General features: G+C 42.9%; 1 protein-coding gene across 6 annotated transcripts in view; it reads left to right on the top strand.

Moving 5' to 3' along the window:
- MOGAT1 (monoacylglycerol O-acyltransferase 1) overlaps positions 1-17,931 on the top strand; it is a 99,408-nt gene that overhangs the window by 51,846 nt on the left and 29,631 nt on the right. Inside the window, exon 7 of one of the 6 annotated variants that reach the window (XM_035007018.1) lies at positions 8,209-8,304. The exons of the other annotated variants lie outside the window; for them this stretch is intronic. Coding sequence (XP_034862909.1) covers positions 8,209-8,275 — 67 coding nt within the window. The 3' untranslated portion in view covers positions 8,276-8,304. Of the gene's footprint in view, positions 1-8,208; positions 8,305-17,931 lie in introns of those variants that run through there. 6 annotated transcript variants of the gene reach the window in all.

Here is a 17,931-nt window from a genome sequence, read left to right as displayed (position 1 = left end):
ATATTTGGGGATTAAAAAAGTCAGACATTGTACCACTACAAAAAGAACTTTACCCTATAAAACCTGATTTTTAAAATTTAATCTCCCATTCTGGGTTTGGGCCATTTTCACTTAATCAGTTGATTCCCTTGACAAATGCTCAGCAAGCACTTGCTGAGTACTTGCTATGCACTTAAAGGCCTAAGAGGAGAACATGCTAACCGAAATTCCCCAAAAAACAGCCCAGAAATAGGCAAAAATGAGAAAAGGGTTAAGCCTATTAGGTTGGCCTCTCAATTCTTACCATATGGGACCCATCTACCTGGCGTGATATCCTGTTGGTTCACATGGGTAAAGGCTGCTTTAAACAGTGAAAGAGAGTGAAGTTCAGGGGTGGTGAATGGCCAGAAAGACGTAAACCTCCTCCCCAGATCTTTCAGCATTAGCGCCCCCAAAAACTATCATTATACAGGAAATAAAATTTACTTCTTGACTTCAGTTCCAATTAAAAAGAAACAGAAAACAGTAGAATGTCCCAATGCACACGGCCATATTCATTATCCCCAGCTCTCCAGTCGTATTTCACACTTCCCTCCGAGTCTACTGGACAATAATGAACTTTGCTCAGAGGGGGTGGTGGGAGGAGGGAGCGAATGGGGTGATGTGATGGAAGGATGCTTTGGCGACCACAGAGCTGAAAGCTGACAGAATGAGGGTGGTTCGGCCAGCTCAAATCTTTTTATTTGTGGTCCGTGGAGATGTGACGAGACCAGAAAAGCCAGAACAGAAGACAGTGGGCACATTGTTCTGCCGGACTGAGGGCCCGTGTGCTTCTGCACCATTTGTTTCTTTGGCCTCCTGAACTCCACTAGATGGCATCGTACTTGTCCGCTGTGCCAGCCGCTTATGGCAAGAAAACGGGGAAGAGTCTGTGTGGGGAGCAGGCTGGGCTCCGTCCAAACGTGTGTGGCTTTTCTATTTGTTTCTTTAACTTCTGGGGCTGTTTGTCTGAGACCCTCGGGCTCTGGGGCCACGGCTAGCCAGACGTTTTATTTCCACTTGTGAACCAAGATGGTGGGGCTCTGGTAGGGAATGGGGCTTGGGGACCAGAAGGCCGGTCTAAACTTCTCTTTATACACATGAGAAAAACAAAGCCCTAACGGGCCAAAGGAATTTCCGCAAATCCCTAAACTACTGAACGACAGAGGCCAGAAGTTGTCCCTGCTGGGGAGCCTGCTACTCCTGGGTCTGTGACCCTGGCCAAGAAACCTGACTTCTCCAAACTGAAGCGTTCTCATCTGCAGAGATTATAAAAGAACGTTTTCTATAGGGATAGGAGACGTAGTTGAGATTATGCACATAAAGAGCATGCTGGCAATGTTTGCTATACATTCATACTGCTTCCTAGCCTGTGTCTTTCCATTCAGTTCTGCACCTCTTTAGTGTGCTAATCTAACTGTGGGAATCACAATAAAAAGCATCCCATTTGCCAAAAATCATGGAACTATACCCAACAAAGTGTGATTTTTACTACACCGAAATTATAACTTAATACATGTGAGGTTTTTTTTTAAAAAAAAGGCATTTATTCCATTTTAAACTATCAAGTCCCATTAAAATCATATAACCCTATCATTTATTTTTTTTTAAGATTTTATTTATTTATTTGACAGAGAGAGACACAGCGAGAGAGGGAACACAAGCAGGGGGAGTGGGAGAGGGAGAAGCAGGCTTCTCGCCAAGCAGGGAGCCCGATTTGGGGCTCAATCCCAGGACCCTGGGATCATGACCTGAGCCGAAGGCAGATGCATTAACAACTGATCCACCCAGGTGCCCCTAACCCTATCATTTGGCCTTTACACAGTTACGGGGGCCAACTTAAAACATGAAGGATAAAGATATCAACTTAGAACAGAATTTAAGTACTTTCATCTTATTGTAAGTAGGAACCAACTGAGGTCAATGTGGGTGCAGTTATATATATTTGCCCAGAGGATGGGTTAAGTATTCAAAAAGCCTCAGCAGCCAATTAAAAAAAAAAAAGTGTCCTGTGGTTAGAGACAGTTTGTTTGGGTGGTTTTAAGGAAACTGCTGATTTTCTGTTATAGTTTATGTTTTTTTAATAAACAGAAAACTTGCATTTCAAGACTTGAACAAATTCCATGAACTCCAGAAGTTCTTTCTCTGAAGCTTTGTGAAGTCAGAATATATTTTCCTGCTTTCCTTTCTCCCAAGCAGACGTAACTTCACTCTGGAAGCTCATGACATGTAATGGTGTCACCAAGATCTACCCCACATCATAATTATTTGTTACTCTGTCTTATTTCCTTGTCTAGATTTTTAGCTTTTTGAGGTCAGGACTCTCTGAATAATGGTGCCATTCCTCATGGTGCCTAAGATTGTGCTTGCTGAGTGAATGAAAAAATCAATCATTGTTAACTGATAAGACAGAATTAAGAAGGAATGCATTGTTTCATTGAGAACTGAAGGAATGAAATAAGATCAACAAACAAAATGGTGTTTCATTATTGTTAACTGGTAGGGACAGCATAAAGAACAATATATTGTGTCGGAGGGAACTATAGGTCCTTGATTGAGTAAATAGACAATCTTCCATTAACACATCCATTATTTTTAAGTGAATGCTCCTGACTGAACCTGGAATCAGGACGTCGGGACTATAATCTCAGCTCTGTGACTACAAACTGGGGGAACTTGGCCAAGTTACTTGAGCCTCTGCTTATCAGTTTCCTCCGCCATACGATGAAGAGATTGAAATCAACATTAGGGGGCGCCTGGGTGGTTCAGTTGGTTAAGCAGCTGCCTTCAGCTCAGGTCATGATCCCAGGGTTCTGAGATCAAGTCCAGCGTCGGGCTCCCTGCTCAGCAGGGAGTCTGCTTCTCCCTCTCCCTCTGCCTGCCTCTCTGCGTACTTGTGCTCTCTCTCTCTCTGTCAAATAAATAAATAAAATCTTTTTTTTTTTTTTAAGATTTTTATTTATTTATTTGAGAGAGAGACAGAGAGAGAGAGAGCATGAGAGGGGGGAGGGTCGGGAGGGTCAGAGGGAGAAGCAGACTCCCTGCCGAGCAGGGAGCCCGATGCGGGACTCGATCCCGGGACTCCAGGATCATGACCTGAGCCGAAGGCAGTCGCTTAACCAACTGAGCCACCCAGGCGCCCAAATAAATAAAATCTTAAAAAAAAAAAAGAAATCAACATTAGGTCATCACCAAAGTTCCTTCCAGTTTCAGCGTCCAGCAAGTGTGGGGCTGTCTGTGTCTGTCTCAGTGTTTGACTTCAACATTGTTTATTTTGCAAACTCTTTAATGATACTATAAACTAGATCTCCACATTATATTGAATTTGGAGGTCTTATCACTTTTATATCTCTCATACCTGTTCCATGAATTATAGTTTTGTTTTGTTTTTAGATAAAAGGGACATCTAGAGATTATCATAGCCAGGGATTCTGAATCTGAGGTGTCTAAACCCATGGGCTTTAAGGGCTCTATGAACCCCTAAAATCCTGCCACTCTTTATTGCTTTTCTCTACCTTCTTTTACTGAAAGCACTATCATTCTTGAAATTATTAGACATTTTAATTTTTTTATCAAGTCTGTGCCTGAGCTGCACACATGCGCACACACACACCCCCCTAGACTATAAGCTCCAGGAGGAGACCACCTCATTCTGTCTTGTTCACCAGTGCACCCCAGTGTCCCCAGAATGGGGCCTGGCACTCAGCAGTTGCTCAATAAACATTTGTTGACTGAATAAATGTGTAAACCAAAACTAAGCTGATTATTTTGGAACCAATCTCATTCACTATCCCATCCCCAAACCCACAAATCCAATTCCAAATTCTTTAAAAATGTGTAATTTCTGAAGATTGTAACAAAAGAGAGTGGGATATATCCCAAATACACATCAAACGTCCCCAAAACCCTCTTTACCCATTCATCTGTCCCACATTTTATACAAGGCAGGGGTCTTGAACTTCCTTTTCTCTTTCTTCCCCAATCTCTGACCCATACTGCCTCCCTCGTCTTCCTCATTTCTTCTCTCCCCTCTCTATACCCCGGCCTATTCTTTAAAAAAAAACCTGAGATATAATTCTCACACAATAAAATTCACTATTTTAAGGGGTACAATTCAGTGGGTTCTGTATACTAACAAGGTTGTACAATGATCACCACAAATGCCAGAACATTCTCATCACCCTATAAAGAAACTGGTACCCATAAGCGGTCGTTCCCCATTATCCCTTTCCTCAGCCCCCTGGCAGCCAGTTATCTCTTGACTCTATCTGGGTTTACCCCTTCTGGACATTTCACACAAATAGAATCATACGGTATGTGGCCTTTTGTGGCTTCTTTCAGTCAGTGTGACGTCTTCAAGGTTCATGTGTATTGTAGCGTGTGTCTATCCCTCATTCCTTTTTATGGCTGAAGAATATTCCATTGTATGGATTTACCACACTTTGTTTATCTGTTCATGAGAATATGGCCATTTGGGTTGTTTCTTCTCCTTGGCTATTAGAAATAATGTTGTTATGAATATTCATGCACAAGCTTTTCTGTGAACAGGTTTTTCTGTGTTTTCAATTGTCTTGGGGACTATACCTAAGAGTGGAATTGCTGAGCATAAGAAAACTCCTCCCAAATTGTTTTCCATAGCTGCTGAAACACATTTACATTTTCACCATCAGTTAGAGGCCTTCAGATTTCTCCACATCTGTGCCAACAGTGACTATTGTCCACCTTTTTTTTTTTTTATCATGGCCATCCTCCTGGGTGTCAAGTGGTATCTCATGGTGGTTTTGATTTGCATTTCCTTAGTGACTAATGATACTGAGCATCTTCTCATGAGCTCATTGGCAATTTGTATACCTTTGTTAGGGCTATTTCTAGTCAAGTCTTCTGCCCATTTTTAAATCGGGTTATTTGACTTTTTGTTGTTAAATTGTAAGAGTTCTTCATATACTCTAGATACAAGTCCTTTGTCAGAGATATGATTTGCAAATATTTTCTCCCATTCTGTAGGTTGTTTTTCACTTTCTTGATGATGTCCTTGGAAGCAAAAAAGTTTGTAATTTTGGTGAAATACATTTTATCCACCCAGATCTATTCTTACTTACCTTCCACATTAGCACCCTGACCCTTAGGTAAGTCAACCTAGCCTCTCTTGTTACTTCCAATTCTTCTTTCTACACTTTAGTCTGATCTGTATAACAAAGGCCCCAAGAGAAGTAGAACAAACACACTGTCTTCTTCAGAGTGTGAAATGAGGAGGAAAGTCTGTGACCTCCTATTTTGTCATATTATTGTCCCTTTGGGATATTCAAAAATACGTAGGCACCATGTTTACCTTTCTGAGGATATGGCCTATATATTTATTTTATCAATTTTCAAAGCTACCTTAAATGCCAAGAATATTTTTTAAAAAATGCATCTAGCTTCATTCCCTTGTTTTACAGGAAAATGAGACTTAGAGCAGTTGAGTGATGTGGCCAAGGCCACCCAGCTTATTGGTGACAGTTCTGTAGACATTCAGGTTTCCTTATCGTCACCACCCTTCCCCCCTCAGCACTATCTCAGGGTATCATGCTATCTATAGAATTTCCATATGGCAGATGGATTCCTCATGGAGCAGCATGTTAATCCAGCACCAACATTTTATCACATATTTATTCATCAGAGGCAGAGGCTAGGCCAGACTGACCTGGAAGGGTGTGTGGGAGCTGGGGAACAGGACGGGTCTAGGTGGGGTGCAGAAGCATCCATCCTGAGACTTCCCTAAGAAGGTGGTATGCCTGGATGGAGTTCATACTGGAAAGTCACAGAACAAAAAAGATGGGGGAGCGATGGTGAAGGTGAACCACTTTCCCTGGGCTCTGCTGGAAACAAACTGAAGATTGAAATCATGAAAGCACATGTACCAAGGAGTGGACAAGAAATCAGAGAAGTTGGACGACTAAGCAAAGTGGGGGAACAAAAAAGTATAATTGATAACCGTAATGCTCCCTTCTCCCACCTAGACAATTACAGAAATTTCTTTGAATGCTACAGTGGAAAAAAAAAGAAAGAAAGAGAAACTTTTAGAAACTTTCTGGTTGATTTTTTTACTTCTGGACTTTTTTTTGCCATCAGCAAAGAAATTTCTAAATGCTTAGAGGGGCATCAAGGTTAATACTTTGGCTAAAAGTTTTAGTTAATGATACTGTATCAAGGGGCACCTGGGTGGCTCAGTTGGTTAAGCGACTGCCTTCGGCTCAGGTCATGATCCTGGAGTCCTGGGATCGAGTCCCGCATCAGGCTCCCTGCTCGGCAGGGAGTCTGCTTCTCCCTCTGACCCTCCTCCCTCTCACGCTCTCTGTCTCTCATTCTCTCTCTCGCAGATAAATAAAATCTTTAAAAAAAAAAAATGATACTGTATCAATATTAATTTTCTGGCATTGGTAATAGTACTCCATTTACGTACAATGTCAGTGTAAGTGGAGGCTGCATGAAGGGGACATAGGAGTTCTCTATTTTTTTGGTAACTTTTCTGTGTATCTAAAATGATCTCAAAATAAAAAGTTAAAAATTTTTTAAAAATTGGCTTGATTTAGAATTATCAATGATAGCCAAACTATGAAAAGAGCCCAATGTCCATCAACTGATGAATGGATAAAGAAGATGTGGTATATATATACAATGGAATATTAACCATAAAAAAGAATGAGATCTTGCCATTTGCAATGACATAGATTGAGGTAGAGATATCATGCTAAGCAAAATAAGTCAGCCAGAGAAAACACCAGAAACATGACGTCACTCATTTGTGGAATTTAAGAAACAAAACAGATGAACATGGGGGGCACGGAAAAAGGCAAACCGGGAAATAGACTCTTAACTATAGAAGACAAACTGAGGGTTACTGGAGGGGATTTGGGTGGGGGAACAGGTTAAATAAGTGATGGGCATTAAGGAGGGCACTTGTAATGAGCACTCCTGAAACTAATATTACACTGTATGTTAAGTAACTGGAATTTAAATAAAAAATTGAAAAATAAAAAAAAATTGGCTTGATTTTTTAGTTTTTTTGTATTTCCAGAAACGCATATTTTAGCAATACATTCTTTATGGGCTTGTAATGCAAAATATTAACTAATAACTGAACATAACAAATTTTATTAAACTTACATGTTTATTTTATATTTTTTTAATATTTTGAGTAGGTGGTATATTTCTAACATTCAAAAATTTTAAATATTAAAGGATATTCAGTGAAAACTTTGTCTCTACTTTCAGCCACCCAGCTGGTGTGTGCCCTTCCAGAGAGATTTCATATATATATATATATATATATATATATATATCAGGGTTCTCCAGAGAAACAGAACCAATAGAATATATGGCAGCCCCCCTCATCCCCAGGGTGTATGTTCCAAGACCTGCAGGGATTCCAGAAGCCATGGATAGTACCAAACCCTATATATACACTGTTTTTTCTTATACAGTTTAATTTATAACTTAGGCATAGTAAGAGATTAACCACATAACTAATAATAAAATGGAATAATTATAGCAATATATTGTAATAAAAGTTATGTGATTGTGGTCTCTCTTTCTCTCAGAATGTCTTATTGTCCAGTCCTCACCCTTCTTGTGATGGTGCCAGATGAGAAAAGGCTACCTGATAAGATAAAGTGATGTGAATGATGTAGGCACTTCGACGCACGTAGCGTTAGGCTATTACTAACTTTCTGCCAATATATTCTTTCTGGAGCACCTCTTTTTTTTTTCTTTCTTAAGATTTTTATTTATTTATTTGACAGAGAGAAAGAGAGAACCTGGGGAGGGGCAGCAGGAGAAGCAGGCTCCCCGCTGAACATGGAGCCAGGACTCGATCCCAGGACCCTGGGATCATGATCCGGGCCAAAGGCAGATGCTTAACCGACTGAGCCACCCAGGAACCCCTGGAGTACTTCCTTTTTTTTTTTTTTTTTTAAGATTTGATTTATTTATTTGACAGAGAGAGACAACACGAGAGAAGGAACACAAGCAGGGGGAGTGGGAGAGGGAGAAGCAGGTTCCTGCTGAACAGGGACGGGACTCGATCCCAGGACCCTGGGATCATGACCTGAGCTGAAGGCAGATGCTTAACGACTGAGTCACCCAGGCGCCCCACCCCTGGAGTACTTCTTAAAGGACTCAATATCTACCTGACATTTCTGTCCCTTCCAGATCACCTCGACTGACTTCTATGAACTTGCTGAAAGGAGAAGTAACAGCCCAACCACCCATCACTTAACTGAGGGAGTGTTTTACTTTTATTTAAGCAAGAAAAAAAGGTATTTGTGTTTCAAGGGCAGGCATCTCCACTATCCAGGCCCTCAAATTACATATTAAATACATATTCTAGGCCTTTTCTTACCTACTACTATGGCTCCTTCAGTGTCAGAGATCCTCCCAATCTTTTAAAAATCATTTTAAGGGCGCCTGGGTGGCTCAGTTGGTTAAAAATCATTTTATAGGGGTAGAGGGGAGCAGAATAATAAATAAATAAATAAATAAATAAATAAATAAATATCATGTTGTCAGTGATCCACTCTTCGCCAGACATGTTTTCCATCTCTCATTTTGCTGAGTTCTAAAACCTCTTTTTTTTTTTTTTTAAAGATTTTATTTATTTATTTGAGAGAGAGGATGAGAGGAGAGAGAGAGCACATGAGAGGGGGGAGGGTCAGAGGGAGAGGCAGACTCCCTGCCGAGCAGGGAGCCCAATGCGGGACTCGATCCCGGGACTCCAGGATCATGACCTGAGCTGAAGGCAGTCGCTTAACCAACTGAGCCACCCAGGCGCCCAGTTCTAAAACCTCTTAAATGGTTTATTTCCAGGATTATCTATTACTTTATTAGATGGCATTTTTAAATTTTTATTATTTCTTAACGTAATACTCTTCCTCCAGACCGTGCCCAGGAAAGCATTTCTTTTCTTCATCAGTAGGGCACAAATGATAGATTTTCTAGTGGAAAACACTACCCACTCCCTTTTAGGGAACTCCCCCCCATTGCAATTGTGATGCAGAAGTGACTTGAGTCATTTCCTTTTCCTTTTTTTTTTTTTTTTTTTTCCCGGTAAGTAACAGTTCCTTCTTGTTCTCATCACATCAGTTCCTTTAATACAGGAAGGCCGCCTCTCCAAGTGGGCTCGTGTGCCCATTGGTCAGGCAAACCATCTGTTGCAACTGCTCCTCCAATTGCCAGTGATGAAGCATTTGGGAGATGAGTCTGCTGAACTTGAGATGACCAGAACAGTATGGAATTCATGCCTTTGTGACACGAGTTGCTGGGTCAAGCTAGCATGGGGGGAAAATGAGACTATCACAGAACAGAGAGTGTTAAAGGAAAAGTTTATTTCTCTTTATTAGCTGTGGTTATTGTGCATTTTCCATCTCTTTGGACCCACACCTGCCATGATTGCCCATGCTAGAAAACTAGGAAACAAAGCTGAGAACACAAGGAAAGTTGTGGTTTCCTGTTTAGCATCCTCTTTTCATAGCTATTTAATTTGTGCATTGAATTCACAGTGACATATTCCAATTCCATATTCTCTGTCAAATTGTAACAACACTTGGAGATCGTTCCTCCAGAGATCACTGATGTTCTCCTCAATCCTTGAAGCATCTGGTTTGGTAGATAACTGAAGACCGCCCAACTTTGGCACAGATAGAAATCTCTGGGCTCAGAAGAGCTAAGGGATTGACTCCAGGTTGGTGTGTTAGTTTCCCAGGGTTGCCATGACAAAGTACCACAAAACTGGGTGCCTTCAAACAACAGATTTCATTGTTTCCCAGTTCTGGAGGTGAGAAGTCCAAAATTGAGGTGCTGGCAGGGCCGTGCTCCCTCTGAAGCCTAGAGGGGAGAGCTTCTTCTGGCTTCTGTTGGTGACCAGCAATCCTCAGTGTTCCTTAGCCTGTGGTAACATCAGTCTGATCTCTGCCTGTCATCACATGCTGATCTCCTTGTATGTCTCTGTCTAGATTTCCTTCCTCTTATAAGGACACCAGTCATATTGGATGAGGGACCACCCTAATGACCTCATCTTAACTTGGGTACATCTGTAAAGGCCCCATGTAACATCACACTCACAGGTACAGGAGTTAGGGTTTCACGATATTTTTGGGTGGGGGGAGTTGGAGGGGAGGGGACATTACTTAACCCCTAACGGTTGGGTAGGAAATCTGGTGCAGCATTGGGAAAATATTGACTGCCAAACCACTATTTCTTTTTTTTTTTTAAGATTTTATTTATTTATTCATGAGAGACAGAGAGAGAGAGAGGCAGAGGGAGAAGCAGGCTCCCAAGGAGCAGGGAGCCTGATGCGGGACTCGATCCCAGGACCCTGGGATCATGACCTGAGCCGAAGGCAGACGCTCAACCATCTGAGCCACCCAGGCGCCCCAAACCACTATTTCTTAAATTGGTTCATATACATGTCCCCTGAACCCCTTGTTAAAACATGGTTTCCCATTCAGTAGGTCTGAGAGGGGGTCCTGAGAATATGCATTTCTAACGTACTACTAAGAATGCCAATGCTAGTCCAAGAGCACATCTAGGAGTAGCAAGAATCTACTCCTGCGCTGTCCAACACCGTAGCCCCTTGTCCATGTGGATATTTAAGTTTAAAATTGAATGAAGATTCGATTATATAAACAAATTCAATCCCTTAGTCTCATTGGCCATGTTTCAAGTGCTCAATAGACACGTGTGACTAGTGGCTACCATACTGGATGGCGTGGATATAACACATTTCCAGCATCACAGAATGTTCTACTGGATAGTGCTACTCTAGATCAGTGGTTCTCCAAGGAGATCCGAGGGCCACTTGGGAAATTGCTACTCATGAATATTCTCAGGTCCCACCCCAGACCCACTGAATTGGCAAGTCTGGAATTGGAGCCTGTAGCATGTGTGAATAAGCCCTCCAGTTGACTCTGTAGGCACGTGCTCAAGTTTAAGAACCAGTTCTCTTTGGGTGATTTTTTTTTCTTTTTATAGGGACATAATAAGGATCTAAAACACTTGATTGTGACTGTAAAAAGGTCAGTGACTCAGGTTATCAAGAGGCATAATTACCCTCTTTTAATATCAGCTGTGAAGAAGTACCTTAATTGGTCCTCTTTTGGCCCAATCTGCCCCCAACAGAGCTTGAGACAAGATCTTTCATGCAGATAGTTTATTTGGGGATTTGGCCCCAGGGAACAGGAGCATGAAGAAGATGAAAGTTAACGCAAGGGTGCATCATTGAGTTGGTTGCTGCTCATCCCACTGAGAACCCTCTGGGGAACCTTGCAGGCTGGGTCACCGTGTTGCCCAACTGAAAAAGGGGAAATTACCAACATCCTCCATTGGTCAAGGACCATACTGGAAAGTGTTAATTTTCTCACACTTTCAGTTTTGTTCATGCACCAAAATTGGCAAGTGGACTCCAGCAGGAGTCCCATAGGCACAAGTGGAGCAGAGAAGTTGGGACAGAAAGCCGGAAAGGCATGATGCGACTGAGGCTAGGTATCAGGTGGTTGCAGCAACAGTAAGGCAAAGATGCAGACCAAGTTGAGATGAGGCATAAAAAGCATCCAATGCATTCCCTGAAATGGGATCCTTACAGCAATTTGAAAAAGAGGTGAGGGGCGCCTGGGTGGCTCAGTTGGTTAAGCATCCCACTCTAGGTTTCGGCTCATGTCATGGGATTGAGCCCCATGGTGGGTTCTGTGTTCAGCGGGGAGTCAGCTTCAGATTCTCTCTCCCTCTGCCCCTCACCCCACTCTCTCTCTCTGAAATAAATAAATCTTAAGAAAAAAAAATAAAGCACAGGGAAGGAGAATCAAAAAAGCCTTTTCTTTTATTCAAGGATAGTTTATAAAAATCTCTGCCACCGAAATGTTCACCAAGTCTGTAAAGATGCCTGCCACGGAGCAGGCACTCAGTGTAGTTACTCACGTCCTTCCATCTCCTTCCTCCGCCTCTCATTCTGAGACTTCTAACATTAAGGAATCTGAAAACTCACTCTTTGTCCCACATCAATATTATGAGCCATTCCCAGTATGTCTCTTAGCAGAAGAGAAGAATAGCGACTCTTGATGTTCATTTGTCATGGAGAGTGCCTTCAGAGGACCGTGATTGTCACGCCATCCTGGGGCCGAATCCTGAAGAGCTGCGTGAAACCCAGCACACTGCCCACGCCCTTTGAGGTTTTGACGGTGTAATTTAACCTTAAGAGTCTCTGAAACAATGTTTTGCTGTATGATCCAACCAATGGCATCAAGACCTTCATAATTAGGGAAGCTGAGCTGGTGGTGGAGTCTTCATAGGGGCTAATCATTATACTACAGGAATTTGGTCAATAGCCCTTGCCCTTTAGGCTCTGAAAGCAGTGGTTGGTGGCAGGCTCCCAGCTTCCAACAAACATGTACTTCCTTTTCTGCCTTTCCAGCCTCAGATTTTCTTTCTCTCTTACTCATACATGTACTATGGGGCATGCACCTGGTGCCCCTACTGTTCACCGACTAAGTACTGGGCCATAGAGGCAACTTCCAGGAGCTTCTCTTTCTCCATCTGCAAACTGAAGATGAGAAGTTCTGCCTTCCAAGCCTTTGTAACAGCTGAGACCATATATGTGAAAGGTCTTTATCCGGGAGCTATATTCACACTCTACTCCAGATTCTTCTAGTTCTTTCCCTTTTTGTCTTTTTCCATCCCTCCTTTTCCCCCTTCTCTTCTTTCTCTTCCTCCACCTCCCTCTCCATGTTCCCCTTTTCAGTTTTCCTCCTGACTGGTCTCTCCTATGGGCTGCATGGCAGACTTTCCTTCATGTCACTTGTGAAACATGGTTGTAGATTTCTCATCAGAAAAGATGGTGGAAATGGAGCAGGACCCTACTTGACCATTTCATCTGCAAAGCCTAAGAGGAAATAAGAATGAGGGCTGTTAAAAAAATATAAGGAGCTTCCTGTCATCCAGTTTGGTAACTTTGATACATCCCGTTCAGAAAAATACACTTTCCCAACTCAGATGATCCTCTAATGTGGGCACCAGCTGCCCACTGAGGGTCGGGTCAGTAGGCAGAAGAGCAGGAGTAGGAAACAGGCGGCCTCCATCTAAACCTGCCCCACTGACCAGTTGTACGCCGCCCAAGGATTTTAAATGGAAACTTGCTCATATAAATCCCAGTTCCTACTGTCTCTTGAAAAATGAGAAAACCTGGCAATACTGGGTCCACATTTCTTCATGGCAATGATTGTCAGGAGATGGGTTGTAGGTGTACTTACTAGAAAGGGCACTCACGTTCTCTACTTTACCCCCATCCCTGCTACTTCCTGTTGTAAACACTTGGCTGACGTCACTTATTTATGTTACCTGTCTGGTCCCCTGAAAGCATTTGGGTTCAGGAGATCTGTGTTCTCCTTTCCCTAAAGGCTGTTCTGCAGGACTATGAAAGTAGGGGGTGTAGAGGAAAGTAGGACCAGAGAGAAGACACTCTAGGCTTCTTTTTTTTTTTTTTTTTTTAAGATTTTATTTATTTATTTGAGAGTGTGCGAGCGCACGTGAGGGGGGTGCAGAGGGAGAGGGAGAAGAAGACTCTCTGCTGAGCAGGGAGCCGGAAGTGGGGCTCGATCCCAGGACTCCTGGGAACATGACCTGAGCCGAAGTCAGAGGCTTAACCAGCTGAGCCACCCAGGCGTCCCTCTAGGCTTCTTTTTAATTGCAGTAAAATATACACAACACAAAAGATGTTATTTAACCATTTTTAAGTGCCCAATTCAGTGGCATTAATTACATTCACAGTGTTGTGCAACCATCATCACTATATTTCCAAAACTTTTCACTACCCTAAATAGAAACCCTGTGCCCGTTAAGAGAAACTCCCCATTCCTCCCCATTCACTCAGTTTCTGGTAACCTCCAGTCTACTTTCTGTCCCTATGAATTTGCCTATTTTAGGTGCCTCATGCAAGTGTAATCACACAATGTCTGCCCTTCCGTGTCTGGCTTATTTCACTTAGCAGGTTGTTTTCAAGGTTTCTCCGTGTTGTAGCAGGTGTCCATACTTCATTCCTTTTCATGGCTGAATAAAATGCCATCGTACAGATATAGCATGTTTTGTTTATCCATTCATCCATCAGTTGACACTTGGGTTGCTCCCACTTTTTGGCTCTTGTGACTAGTGCGGCTTTGAACATGGGTGCACAAAGATCTGTTCGAGTCTCTTTCCATCCCTTAGGATGTATACCTAGGAATGGACTTGTGATCACCTGGCAATTCCAAGTTTAGCTTTTTAAGGAACCACAAACTGTTTTCCATGGTGACCACATCATTTTACATTCCTACCTCTGAACTTGAAACAACCAATCGTATTCAACTGAAAGAGAGTCGTATTTACTTCTTTGTTCTACCCCGTTTTTCTTAAGAAGCACAAGACACTGTTGGCTTTTTAGGGCGCCTGGGTGGCTCAGTCAGTTAAGTGACTGCCTTCAGCTCAGGTCATGATCCCAGAGTCCCAGGACCGAGTCCCAGGATTGAGTCCTGGATCGGGCTTCCCACTCAGCAGGGAGTCCGCTTCTCCCTCTGACCCTCCCCACTCTCGTGATCTCTCTCTCACTCTCCCTCAAATAAATAAATAAAATCTTAAAAAAAAAAAAAAAAAAGTACATGTCCCTGTTGGCTTTTCAAAAGACCACCAGAGAGACCTGTTGACCAATCAAAGCCATTTTACTAAGCCTGTTACAGAAAGATGGATTACTGTATCTTGAAAGGTTTTAACAGAGCCCTGGAAAGGTAAAGTCAGTGGATATGCCTGCTCTTGGCGACTTTAAGGCAGGTCTTGGAAGCTGAGTCATGGGTTGGCATTGGTAACTTTGGATTGGTGGGCACAATGAAGTGAGGGTCTTGAAGCTGGTCTTCCTAAAAAAGCCGTTGGTCTTGATGAGTAAGCTCTTGTAGTTCACTCATAGTCTTATCTTCCAGAAGCAAGTGTTTATTTACTGGAGTTTTTGCCATGGGGACAATATGGCCCATCCCAGTATTGTTTAACACAGGCACAGGAAATCCCATTGGTTTCCATCCTCCCAGGTGAGGAGGGACGAGTCTGTACTTTGATATCACAGACTCACGGAGTGGAAGGCACAACAGGAACAGGAGGGATGTAAGGACCGTCGGTGAAAGAGCTGGGGTGAGCTGTTGGCTGACAGTTGTAACCCTCAGGCCAGTCCTCTAAACCTAGATCAGGATGAATCTCTGGACTCTTTGCTTGAATCCTAACTTGTGAGTGCTTTGTTTTAATATTGTATAAACTATATGCCCAACGTTCTCAGTCTTGTCAGCCACGGAGGTAACGGGTCTTACCTCCTTTCGTCAGTCAGAAAACTAACACACACACACACACACACACACACAGAGTCCCTTTCTTGCCCACATCCTCCTAACCTCCACTTAGTCAAAAACTGACAAAGAGCAATGAGAAAAACTGGAGCACCTTCACAAGACTCGGCATTGTTTAGAAACACAGGACAAACTAGCACATTTGTTCACTTTAATCTGATGGGTAGTTGTGTGAGGTGATGTTGTTTTAATCCTTACAGTAAGTTTTATGTATTGAAATTCCTACATTTTAAAATAATAAAATCAGAAATTCATAACAGCTTTTTAACAAAAGGTCCACACACAACGATGGGCTAGATTTTGTGTTAAATATGACTTCGAGGTTGGAACAACCAGTGAGAAGTCGAAGAAAATCGTATTCATCAGAATTCCTCCTGGGAAAGCACTTTGTTTATTGGAAAGAAAGATTTTGATAAGCACCTTGGTCTGGGAGGGTGGGATCCCAAGAACACTACTAAATAGCTGTAATAACATTAGTCAACTGCTTCTTACGGCGCCTGAATTCTGTTAACAGGAGGCCAGGGGTGCAGCTGAGTTATGAATGGTTTTGTGTGTGTCAGTTTGAGAGTAGAAACAAGAGGAAAGCAGAATTTCTCCGTGTAATAGAAAGAGAAGACCAGGCGAGGTGGGGCATTGCTAGAGGAAGGAGAGAGAGAAAGACAATTGTCAGCCATGGTACATCAAAGGGCAGATGGAAACGACAGAGTTAATATTTGCTGTAAGGTATATGATTGCAAAATCTAGGCCAAAGTTTCTCACCCTCAGCACTGTTGACATTTTAGGCCACATACTTGTTTGTTGAGGGGGCTGTCCTGTGCGCTGTGGCAGGCTGAGCAGCATCCCTGGCCACTGACCACCAGACGTCAGCAGCATCTTCCCCGTTCCATCTGTTGTGACAACCAAAAATGTCTCTGGGCATCACCACATGTCCCCCTGGAAAGCAAAATCATCCCTGGTCGAGGATCACTGTGTTATATCTTTAGCAAAGTCAACTTTGCTCATGGGGAACGGAAGGCCAACAAGATGAATGTGCTAGTGGGAAACAGGAAGGGATGGTCGGCTTACGTCACTGCGACGCTTTATTCCTGTTCTAATGTGGTCCACCTGAGCCCAGCCTGCACGCCTTCAAGTTTCTAATCAACAGTCTGACACCTGTTGCAAAGGCAAGATGAAACAGTTAGATCTTATGAGGGTTCCTAATTCCTCTGTGCCTCTTGCTAACTTCAAACAGTCCTTTATGACAGCATTGTACCTTATTCCTTAACACCTGCATTTCGGTTTCCTTTGTAGGCTGAAAGATTTTCTGTTCCATAACTGCCCCACACAGTGTCTAAAATATCCTAAGCCTAAAGTCGCACACTGCCAGGCCACACACCTTACTTGGCCTGTGGCTATGTCTTATTTAGCTCTTTTAAACGTTGAGGATGTTGACATTAACATAGAGTTTCACAGCTTTTCTGGAAGAATCATAAGATGGTGCAACAGTAGACTAACAGCCACGTTAGCAGGGATCTGTAATTCTTGGAACTGAAAATCAGCTTCCTCGTTAGAAGAGGTACCCACTTGGGCGCCTGGGTGGCTCAGTTGGTTGAGCGACTGCCTTCGGCTCAGGTCATGATCCTGGATTCCTGGGATCGAGTCCCGCATCGGGCTCCCTGCTCAGTGGGGGGTCTGCTTCTCCCTCTGACCCTCTTCCCGCTCGTGCTGTCTCTCATTCTCTCTCTCTCAAATAAATAAATAAAATCTTAAAAAAAAAAAAAAAAAAAAAAGAAGAGGTACCCACTTAGCCCTTTGCAGAGTTCCCTCCATCCTCTTGGTATTGCGGCTGCGTCTTGTCTCTGTTAACTGGCCTGGCCCCTGAAGGTATGTGAGTTTTCAACCACTAGTATAAGTGCCCCTAAAATGTTGACAATAGCTGGTCTTTGATTTCACATTAGGTGTCCTGATATTGTATGGTGAGGAAAGAAAGAAACGAAGATCACCATATAACAGTTTGAAACAAAGCTGAATTTATTCATTGACCTGACCAAGGAGAACGGCCTCACTCACGGGCAAAATCAGCAGGTCTTTCTGAACAAAAATGGAAAGGGCTAGATATGTGTCAAATATGTACTGAGTATGAGTCTGATGCCTCCTGAGACAGATTGTAAATTCCTCTTTGCAACTGGACATTGCACAGAACAAGACGAAAGTTCTGGAAGGGAACCATAACAGACTCTGTGAGGTGCAAGTCAGCTTAGAGCCATGTAAATCTGAATGTGCAGGCTGAGGACCGCTAGAGAATTGTTTAACAATGGCGAATAATAGTAATTTTTTTTTTAGAATTTATTTATTTATTTGAGGGGGAGGAGCAGAGGGAGAGGGAGAGAGAATCTCAAGCAAACTCTGCACTGAGCGCAGAGCCGGACACAGGGCTCGATCCCTTGACCCTGAGATCGCCACCCGAGTTGAAATCAAGAGGCAAACACTTAACTGATGGAGCCACCCAGGTGCCCCAATACTCACTATTATTCAGACAGTCAGGTGG

Source organism: Mirounga leonina, unplaced genomic scaffold, assembly GCF_011800145.1.
Source record: "Mirounga leonina isolate KUSES-001 unplaced genomic scaffold, KU_Mleo_1.0 Mir_151, whole genome shotgun sequence".
In the NCBI taxonomy this organism is placed as follows: Eukaryota; Metazoa; Chordata; class Mammalia; order Carnivora; family Phocidae; genus Mirounga; species Mirounga leonina.
This window is presented reverse-complemented; position numbering and strand designations above follow the sequence as displayed.